General features: G+C 43.5%; 1 protein-coding gene across 2 annotated transcripts in view; it reads right to left on the reverse strand.

Annotated features, from left to right (window-relative positions):
* Positions 1-1,808: 1,808 nt before the first annotated feature.
* peli1b (pellino E3 ubiquitin protein ligase 1b) overlaps positions 1,809-11,583 on the reverse strand; it is a 45,680-nt gene continuing 35,905 nt past the window's right edge. For both annotated transcript variants that reach the window (XM_085981593.1, XM_085981592.1), the window contains exons 5-7: positions 5,931-6,128; positions 5,644-5,832; positions 1,809-4,119 (exon numbers count right to left, since the gene is read on the reverse strand). In XM_085981593.1, coding sequence (XP_085837719.1) covers positions 3,556-4,119; positions 5,644-5,832; positions 5,931-6,128 — 951 coding nt within the window. In that variant the 3' untranslated portion in view covers positions 1,809-3,555. The remainder of the gene's footprint in view (positions 4,120-5,643; positions 5,833-5,930; positions 6,129-11,583) is intronic.

Below are 11,583 nucleotides of genomic sequence, written 5' to 3' on the forward strand. Positions count from 1 at the left end.
AAACACGGTTGGTTGCCGCTCACCCTTTGCCATGGCGTGCCCTGTTGGAGCTGCTCATTATAGGTTTAGATTGCTTGCTTCTGCTGGCCTGGAGCTGTTATTCTTGTAGGTCGAGTGGACCACGACGGTAGCTCCACCTCCATACACTGTTGCTGGTGTTTCCATGGTGCTGAAGTCCAGCATTTTCACCCCTGTTACGCACTATTTCAGCAGATAACCAATAAGCAGTAACTGAGGCAGTAAAACACACACAATCATAAAACACTTGCATTCTGATTTTTGTCTTACAATTTTACCAACAAACACACAAAGGTTAAAGTACACACACATGCACCATGCAAATCAGTATTGAGATCACATGCCCAAGAATGGTTTCTATTACATTTCTGATTTACTAACCGCATCTGGATTAGCTACATGTGGCTGTTGGACAACACTACTTTAAAGGAAATGGCAAGGGTTTTGTGTTGGTCAAGTCAATAATCAGACCAAAGGTGTCCAGGAGAAAGATGAGGTACATTAACTAAAGCCCTTTTTGAGCTTGGCTGAAATTATGTAATAGACCAAATATGGCATGGTCAGAGTGGAATGGAGTGAGGAAAGGGGAGTTGAAATGGCCAGCCACAGGGAGGTCAGAATCATATTTGCAGGCAGAACAGTAGTGTTTGGAAAAGCAGTCACCTATTCTCTCCCCAATGTAGAGACTGCACCATGGGCAATAAATACAGTATACTAGAGGAAATACATGTAAATTACCATCTCCCATGGAAGGAGGGTTAAGCTGTGGCTAATGGTGTGGGTAGAGGAAATGATTCTGCCGAATATAGTCTGAAAACTACCAAAATGAGGAGGAATTTGTCTAAGTGAAAGCTTCCTGGCTTTGGTGGTTTGAAATCCAGGTGACAACTTATTAAAATGGTCACTACAGAATAGCCAGCAAGATATCCAAAAATCTCCCCACCAAATTCACACACTGGTGTAAACTACCACTCATTTCATGAAGATGAATGCCAAATAAAACCCCCATATTTCATCTCAGTAATATTCTCCCATCATTTGGTAGTGTAGAAATCTTGTGGCATTCTCCTTTGAGCTTGATGCCATCTTCATCACACACTTTTCAAAAGAGCAAAAGGCAGTGCAATATCTGAAGCAAAACTACTCTAATTATTTAATATTTCCTCTAAAGACAGCTTCTCATTTGTTGGAAGAGTGCAGGGACTATCAGTTTCCTTATACTTTGTGTGTACTTGGGTGGTAAAAATAAATCTAATCCACAAGCTCCTTAAAAATGAGTTAAGGACCATAAATTATCTACTGCCATCAAGCACAGCCCATCCCCCTACTATACCAAGGTTCCAACACATTTGCTGATCCCTGCTTACAAAACTTGACAATTGTATTCAGAAACCACCCCTGCCTCCAGCTGGCGATGGTCATGTCCAATGTGTTCAACTTGGTGTCCAAGTCTCAAGGTAAGCGCCAATACAGGTGTAGCTAGTTGCATGGATTACCACCTTCCATTGCATTCTTTCACAGAAGCATCCATTTCCATTGTTTAATGAATACAATGTCAAACCAGCTCTAGAAAGATTCAATTAAGCAGCACAGATTGACTTGCAAGCTGATTTTTGCCATCTCAAGACAGATAGGCCCAGTGGAGTGCAGTTATAACGGCAAGATTACACCACCTTGAACTTTGACGGTCAAGGCATCAGCAGCCATAAGAAGTGCCAAACCAGATGTATTTACCCAATAGAAGTGTCAAAGTTTAATATTCCAACAGGAACGAATAAACATGACTGCAATTGTGTTTTTAAATTCATATATTTATGTAACAGAGAATCACTTATCAAATAACTGCTCAAATAGAATTCATGAATTATTACTGAATCCACATCTTAAACCCTGAGACAGTTTAATGTACTCACTGTCCGTGTAATACACCAGAGCTATAAAATGTTGCACTACAATTAACTGGCATGTAGTGGCCACACAGTTGTCCCATTTTTTTTTGCACTGGGTGCAAATGGAGAGGGGTTGGAAAGTGGGCGAGAGAATCAAAAAGGGAGAAATCACAAAAGAAAATTTAAACAAATAAATCAGCTCAAATTTGAGATTTTTTTGACTACCTCAGTCAGTAAACTATCTCAATTATGATAACAAGGAGTTACAGTTAATATTTAGTTCATCAACACCAATATCCAGCTTTTTCTTTCTCCAAATTTTGCTTCATAATAAAAAAGGTTTAAGATTATATACAGCAAACTGAATTAAAAGCCAGCAATAACTAAAGTGAAAGGGACAAGATATCATTGCTCAGGGTACAATTTAGGTGGCCCGAATCAGAGAGCAGTTTTGCACATCCCTATATAATATTACTTCACAAAATCAAGACTTTATAAGTTAGCATTCCACATATGCTAAGCATCCCCTACAAACATCTAAAACTACATACATTTCAGGCAATAATTTAGTACAAAAGATCCTACAGAACTTGAAAGCTGCAATACAGTAAAATAAGCCAGCTTCACACATCCTCTTAGTTACTGGTGAGAAACAGGAGTTTAGCAGGTGAGCTTGTGTAAACAATTAATGATATTCAAGGTGGTGTGCATTTTTTAAAATAGTGGTGCACCTTTATCACTGTGGTCGCACGTCAGACATTATTTTGGCACAAGGGCATGGATCACTTTCCTTTACCGATATGTTAAATGTAGACAGATGCACAGAACTAGTTTTATGCTATTAAATTACAGTGGCGTGTTATTATTTCGTAGTAAACAGTTGAAAAATATTTGATGTGCCTAATTCACATCTTTTCTTACCTCCAGCCTGCTGATACTGAACAATAAAACACGTGAGGCTTAGTGAAATTGCATCTACCTTGGGTCTCAACTGATAAAAATCCTTTTAATATTACCTGTAATTGAACTCTGCTGATATTCTTTTGGAAGCCAGAGACACTTATTCTGCATGAGACAGAAAAACTATTGGCTCCTTTACAGATACTAAAAGTGCATCGCAATACCTTTTTAATGATAGAGCAAAGTAATAAATTATCAAACCTTATGCTCCTAAATTTTAGGATTCAATTTTTTTCAAAGTGTTGAAACAAGGTATATTTTACTGGATTATACTGCAGCTTTTATGACTAATAGAATATCTAGTCAACTTGTATTAGATTTATTCAGCCCATTACAAATTAGGCTGAATCAGCTAAATATGCTTCCATATTTTATTGAAACACAAAACTTCAAATTTGTACTTGGTATTTGCGAAGAGGTCCAAGATAACATAGTTGTGATTTTAATATTTGGGCAAGAGGTTTCTGTATTTCAAAATACTTATATTTAACAAATGCAAACTTATCAAAACCGGTCTCACAGGCAACATCACAAAAAAATTAGGTCTCTTTCCACAATTCAGGTTGTGTTCCAGAACAGAAAATCCAAAACCCATGGAATTCAGTATAGAAAACTAGCTTATAATTCTGAAAGATATCAAATGTCTTTCTACTATCTGTTTCCCCCGGCAGTTAATAAAATCATGTCCTTAATCAAGAGGTCCCTGGAAAATAAGTCTAACATATCCTTGTTCCCCAGTGAGCTGAGTGGAGCAGAAAGGACAGGCTGCGTGGAAAGTGTGAGTGCCATGAGGAAGAGGGATTTGGGACCAGTAGGTGGTAGTCTTTTCCGAGCACACATGTCCACAAGGGCTGAACGCATGAGTTGGAGGTCCTGCGTCAACATAAAATCCAGCCTCACTCCCTAGCCACAGGGGAACGTATGGGCCTAGTGATCGGCACATGGGGCATTCCCTCTCTTTTCCATCTCTCTCATCCTTGTTTCCCCAGTTATGATAGCCATGTACATGTCCACAATTAAGATACACCCATGGTTGCTTCTCATCCACATCTTTCCTTTTCATACTGGGGAAGGCAAGTGTATTAAATCCAACTGGACATTGTGGCCTGGCTGCATTGATCTCCTGACGAAGGGCTTCCAGGTGCTTAACGGTCGGAGTATGTGCAAGTCCCTCTGCAGTGCGCCAGAGTAGAGTCGCTCCACAGAGATCTATTAAAGAACCATCCTGCAGTACATTGGTTTCATTTTCAACCTGAAGGGCAAAAAAAGGAATCAGAAGTATGTATTATGGCAAATTACTTTTGCTCATCACACTAAGAAACAAAGATTACGTTTGTAACCTTAAGATAGCAAATGTCTGAAATTAAAGACAGGAAAAAAAAAGTGTCATCTGGCTAGTGAACAACTTCAGTATTACGAAACACACAGTGGTACCCCAGGTGGTAGTGTGTTGGCATACAAGTGGCAGGACCTGGGTTTGGCTCCATGAATCCCAGATCCACTAGGGGGAAAGCATGGGTTGGAGGAGAAAAGGGGAGACAAAAGTTTGAGGAAAGTTGAACCACAGATCCTCACATCCTTTCCAACTGGTTCAGAACAGTTTTGCAAAGGGCTCCAAAGAGGCACTCCTTCAGTAAGGGAATGGTGTACAACAGATATGGTTTACTGTTCTGGGAGAAAAACTTGCGCGGGGAAGAATTTTTTTTTTTTTTTAATGCTTAGTGTGGTGACTGACTATTAAAGGAAAATTTTCATTTTTTCTCCTGCAACAATTTTCTGCCCTGAAGGCATCAACTCTTGCAACTCCATGGGTACTAAACACCCGCAGATACCTTGGCCCAAGTAGCCATTATTCACTTGTAAGCCCTTAAGAACAAGTTTTGGCAGCTATTTGACTACGGGGGGGGGGGGGGGGGGGGGGGAAATCACAGCCAAGCTCACTATAGGGCTGATCAGACATCTATACGTATGCACTGCCAACAATTGTGACTGGATAACACTCTGGAAAGGAACCTTGTTCGGACTTTCCCCTCTTTACTCTTCCCCTCATTGCTGAACCTGACCAGAGTATCCCTTCCATTATCCCAGTTGAGGTGGGCTAATTCAGCCCAGACAAAGTAAAGTTTAATGGAATTGTTGTTACTGGAACAAATAGTAAAACTTTAATCAAAGCAGTGCTGAGTTTGGTCAAACCTTTTGGGACAGCCAACTAGAAAACTTAGCATTCACACTTCCCTCTGATGCTAGAGTAAGTAAAGTCTCAATCTTAACTGTAAAGACCCAGGACTAAGGCAATATAATTTATGGCAATTCTACTACCAATCCATAAACATATATAGTTAATTAAAATCAGGAGTGCGATAGTTCAAAAATAGCAGTCAACACTTTACTAGCCTGTAATAGTTGAAAGTGGCAAATACCAGCTTGAGGCAGCATATAAACTGAATCATGTACAGAACTCGGTAAGTGAATTGTACCAATTTTGTGCGAGTAGGGAATAGGTGTACAATCATTCCAATACACAGCAGGTTGCATTTGTTCAAACAATTTGCAGCAAATAAAAAAGTGATTAGAAGTAAATATATCCAAAATTACTCTTAAAGTTCCCAATGGATTGGATTTCCTGAATTTCTTGATTTTAAAATACCAAGTTATCATAAAATTGTTTTAAGTACTGCTCCTTTAACTGCAGACTTCATTAGGTCAATGACTCTATAAAAAAGCCTCACAATTCAAGTGTCAATATATTTTTAGGAGAACGTTCCCGGGACCTTACCATTCGTCCTCGTTGTTGTGCCGACCTAGTTTCTCTCAGGGTAAAAACATTGCCACAAACAGATATTTCTCTCCAGACACCTGGCTTGGAATCTTCTGTAAAACCAAGTCTTGGATGCATAACAAGGACACCATTTGTGGTTAAGCCATCCATCTGACCATCAGACGTTTTCCATTTGGCCGCCTTCTCCTGAAAGGAGGTGGGAAAAAAATTAAGCTTGCATTGGGGCAAAAGCATTTCGAACCCAAACACAATGCAGTCAACAGCTCACTTTCCATCTGACTTACTCCAAGGAAAATATTCTTAAAGGAGTCAAATCCAGCTGCATATATCCTGGCAGTGTAGGGAAGATTCCTTTCGCATATAATACGACATGCAAATCGAGATATGGTGCTCTGAGCGGACTGAGTGTCGGCATTACTCTGACTTCCTGGTACAGTGTCCGTCACCACAAAATCAATCGGGCTTTCGGTTGAACGGCCAATCTAACGAAGGACGACAAAAGAAATTTTTTTTGTTAAATATAATTCTCCCCATCGCCATAGTCTTCTCTAGTATTATTTTGCAAACTTGCTGGTATTAGGTATTGAAATGATTGACCAATATGCAAGGCCACTAGATTATCTCTAAATAGTTAATGTACTGAGACGGAGTGGTAGGGCTCAAACTTAGTTGAGTACTCAGTTTTCCTTAAAGATTTGAGCAGGAGGGGGGTAATCATACTTGGACTGGGGAAGTGTAATATAAAAAAATCAGAAAGCTACTAACCACAAGCTCGTACACATCTCAAAATGATATTTAAATGTCAGCCTACAAATATTGGAAATTAAACAAGACTGAAAATACTGAAAATATACAGCAAGATACTCAACATCTGAAAGAAAGACAGGTTACATTTCATAGAATCATAGAGTGGTTACAGCACAGGAGGACATCCGGCCCATCAAACCCATGCCAGCTCTCTGCACAAGCACTTCAGCTAGTCCCACTCCCTCACCCTTTCCCCGTAGCCTAAAGGGTACAATTCTAAAGGGGGTGCGTGAACAGAGAGACCTGGAAGTATATGTGTACAAATCGTTGAAGGTGGGAGGGCAGGTTGAGAAAACGGTTTTTAAAAAAAGCATACGGGATCCTGGGCTTCATAAATAGAGACATAGGGTACAAAAGCAAGGAAGTTATGATGAACCTTTCTAAAATACTGGTTCAGGTGGACGATGATAGCCTTCTCACGGCCCACCTGGTTACGTGATCTTAGCTCTGAGATCACAACTAATGGCGTCTCACAGGACACCAAATCTATTGTTAAAATCGACAATAGTAAACCAAGCAAATCGAACAGTCATAGAGTTATACAGCACAGAAAGAGGCCCTTCAGCCCATCGTGTCCGCACCGGCCATCAAGCCCCGTCTATTCTAATCCCATTTTCCAGCACTTGGTCCGTAGCCTTGTATACTATGGCGTTTCAAGTGCTCATCTAAATGCTTCTCGAATGTTGTGAGGGTTCCTGCCTCTACCACCCTTTCAGGCAGTGAGTTCCAGATTCCAACCACCCTCTGGGTGAAAAAGTTTTCCTCAAATCCCATCTAAACCTCCTGCCTCTTACCTTGAAACTATGCCCCCTGGTTATTGATCCCTACACTAAGGGGAAAAGTTCCTTTCTATCTATGCCCCTCATAATTTTGTACACCTCAATCAGGTCCCCCCTTAGCCTTCTCTGCTCTAAGGAAAACAACCCCAGCCTGTCCAGTCTCTCTTCATAGCTGAAGCGCTCCAGCCCAGTTAACATCCTGGTCTATCTCCTCTGCACCCTCTCCAATGCAATCACATCCTTCCTATAGTGTGGCAACCAGAACTGCACACAGTATTCCAGCTGTGGCCTAACTAGCGTTTTGTACAGCTCCATCATAACCTCCCTACTCTTGTATTCTATGCCTTGGCTAATGAAGGCAAGTATCCCAATATGCCTTTTTAACCACCTTATCTACCTGTCCTGCTGCCTATGTCTGTGCACACCAAGGTCCCTCTGATCCTCTGTCCTTCCTAGGGTCCTACCATTCATTGTGTATTCCCTTGCCTTGTTAGTCCTCCCAAAATGCATCACCTCACACTTTTCAGGGTTAATTTCCATTTGGCACTGTTCTGCCCATCTAACCAACCTGTCTATATCATCCTGTAGCCTGAGGCTTCCCTCCTCGCTATTTATCACTCCACCAATTTTCGTGTCATCTGCGAACTTACTGATCATACCTCCTACATTCATATCTAAATCATTAATGTACACTACAAACAGCAAGGTACCCAGCGGTACACCACTGGACACAGGCTTCCAGTCACAAAAACAACCTTCGACCATCACCCTCTGCCTCTTGCCACTAAGCCAATTTTGGATCCAATGTGCCAAATTGCCCTGGATCCCATGGGCTCTTACCTTCTTGACCAGTCTCCCATGCAGGACTTTGTCAAAAGCCTTACTGAAGTCCATGTAGACTACATCAACTGCACTACCCTCATCCACACACCTAGTCTCCCCCTCAAAAAATGCAATCACATTGGTTAGACATGATCTCCCCGACAAAGCCATGCTGACCATCCTTGATTAATCCTTGCCTCTCCAAGTGGAGACTAATTCTGTCCCTCAGAATTTTTTCCAATAATTTCCCTACCACTGATGTTAAGCTCACTGGCCTGTAATTTCCTGGTTTATCCCTACCACTTCTTGAATAATGGTACTACGTTAGCTGTCCTCCAATCCTGTGGCACCTCCCCTGTGGCCAGAGAGGTTCTGAAAATATGTGTCAGAGCCCCTGCAATCTCCTCCCTTGCCTCACACAGCAGCCTGGGATACATCTTGTCTGGGCCTGGGGATTTATCCACTTTTAAGCCCACTAAAACCGCTAGTATCTCCTCCCTCTCAATGCTAATTTGTTCAAGTATATCACAATCCCCCTGCCTGATTTCTATGCCTACATCGTCCTTCTCCATAGTGAACACAGATGCAAAATATTCATTTAAAACCTCACCTACATAGAGTCATAGGGGGAGAAATTGGGTTGAGGCGCCAAAGTGGCACCAAGTTCGCCTGGGCGCTGATTTTTGCGCAGCGTTCGGAGCATTAACGAGCGTCAGAAATTCAGTTTCAGCGCCCCTAGGAGGAGACGGGGCGAGGCTCGAGGCGTTCTGCCTCCCTCTTAGGGCGCTGAAACTGAATATCGTAGCGCAACATGCCGCAGCGCCACACGCTGCGGTACTGCAGGCCTTCCTCCCATTGTTAAGGGGGAGGGGCCTGCAACAGCGCGATCCCCGATCGCGAGTGCCGGCAAAAGAGCCCAGCACCGAGGAGAAGTGCCGGGCTCTCGGTAAACAGCCGGCAATGCCGCCGGGGGGGGGGGGGGGGGGCGGGGAGGGGGGTCAGGAGGCCGGGGACGGGGGTGCTGGCAGGCGGCTGCAGAAAAAGGCGGCCGCCCCGCACCTCCACCTTAACTTGCGCCACTGCCGGCACAGCAAGGCCCTGTGAACCGGGCACGGGTAGCGAACGGCGCTAAATATCGAGATCGGGGCGCTAATGGGGCGCTGCGCACACCGATGACGTAATCGGTGGCGGCACAACGCAACAGGCTAACGCCACCATTAGCGCCCCCACCGAATATCGCGGGAGGCGCGGCCAGTGGCGCTACAGCCACTGACTGCCCTCTTTAGGCGCTAATAGGTGGCGCTACATACCCAATTTCTCCCCCATAGAGTCAGAGCACAAACATCTTCCGGCTCTACACAACAGATTGCCACCTTGGTCCCTAATGGGCCCTACTCTTTCCCTGGTTATCCTCTTGCCCTTAATATACTTATAAAACACCGTGGGATTTTCCTTTAGTTTGCCCGCCAGTGTTTTCTCATGCCCCCTCTTCGCTCTCCTAATTTCTTTTTTAAGTAGCCCCCTGCACTTTCTATACTCCTCTTGGGCTTCCACTGTTTTTAGTCCTTTGTATCTGCCAAAAGCCTTCCTTTTTTCCTAATCCATTCTTGTACATCCCTTGACATCCAGGGTTCCCTGGGCTTGTTGGTCCCACCCTTGACCTTTACAGGAACATGTTGGCACTGTACTCTCTCTCTATTTCCTTTCTGAATGACTCCCACTGCTCTGATGTGGATTTTCCTACAAGTAGCTGATCCCAGTCCACTTTGGCCAGATCCTGTCTTATCATATTAAAATCGGCCTTCCCCCAATTTAGAACCTTTATTTCCGGTCCATCTTTGTCCTTTTCCATGACTACCTTAAATCACACTGAATTATGGTCACTGTCACCAAAATGCTCTCCTACTGACAGTTCTACCACTTGCCCGGCTACATTCCCTAGAATTAGGTCTAGTACCGCCCCCTCTCTTGTAGGACTTTCTACATGCTAGCTCAAAAAGCTCTCCTGGATGCACTTTAAGAATTCCGCACCCTCTAAGCCTTTCACACTCTCTGACTATCCCAGTTAATATTGGGGAAGTTGAAATCCCCTACTATTATTACCCTATTATTTCTACGCATCTCTGAGATTTGCCTACATATCTGTTCCTCTATCTCCCCCTGACTGTTTGGGGGCCTATCGTACACTCCCAGCAAAGTGCTTGCCCCCATTTTGTTTTTAAGTTCTACCCAAATGGCCTCATTAGAGGAACCTGCTAAGATATCATCCCTCCTTACTGCAGTAATTGACTCCTTGATTAATATTGCAACACCCCCTCCTCTTTTACACCCCCCTCTGTCTCGCCTGAAGATTCTATACCCCAGAATATTGTGCTGCTAGTTCTGCCCCTCCCTCAACCATGTCTCTGATAACAATATCATACCCTCCAGGACCAAAGAAAACTACATGTCAGTCCAACCATCCGAATACGCCAACTTAACATCGAAGGCATCTCTCGTTCAAAATGCGAGTACCTCGAAAGGTTACTGAAGAAACACAGCATCGGTGTCCTGGTGCTTCAAGAAACACACATCGAACACATCCACCAGTTCGACACAAGAGGACGTATCACAGGTTTTGACCTAGTTGCTTTCAATAACCATCCCAAATATGGCCTGGCATGCCATGTTAAACAAGGCATCGAAGGATGCACTGAACTCAAGCATACCAGTACTGCTGGAGTTTTCATTACAGCAATATGTGTAGGAGAGCTAACAATCTCCAATGTCTACAAACCACCACTCGTACAGTGGCCTGACCCACCGCTCCCTCCTCGTCAACATCCATCCATCCATCTCGGAGACTTTAATAGCCACCACACAATGTGGGGCTACGCAGACACCAACTATAATGGAGAAGCAATTGTACAGTGGGCTTCATTAGAGAATAAATTCCTCCTTTTTGACACCAAAGATCGAGATACGTTTCATTCATCAAGGTGGCAGAGCGAATATAACCCAGACCTACGTTTCCTCACTAAAGACAGCAAAGGGAACCCAATCATCAACCCCAGAACCATTCTTGATGATTTCCCCCAACAGTCAACACAGGCCCTCAATCATCAACGCTGGCATCGAAATTCTTGTCATTACATCAACACCAGAACTTCAAAAAAGCAGACTGGGAAACCCTCCAAAGGTCAGTTGACATCAACATCAGGTGGATTCCACCAACCACCAGTGCATTCAACAGATTTATAGGAATGATTAAAGCTGCTGCAAAACGCAGTATACCTCGGGGGTTTAGAAAGACATATATTCCTTGTTGGACGGAAGAAAGCGAGGCTCTCTACCAGGAGTATTGGCTGAACAAGAACCCAGCCACAGCCAGTGCAATGCTGGAGTCCTTGAACTCGGCGAGACGTGAAAGGTGGAGGAGCCTTGTGGAGAAGAGTAACTTCACTCACTCCAGCAGGAAAGCATGGGCCCTACTCCATTAGCTTGGCGGGGCAAACCCCACCTATAAACACAGGACGACCATCAGAGCGGA

The sequence above is a fragment of the Somniosus microcephalus genome, chromosome 3, assembly GCF_052327205.1.
Source record: "Somniosus microcephalus isolate GS21.2 chromosome 3, FLI_Smic_1.0, whole genome shotgun sequence".
Taxonomy (NCBI): Eukaryota; Metazoa; Chordata; class Chondrichthyes; order Squaliformes; family Somniosidae; genus Somniosus; species Somniosus microcephalus.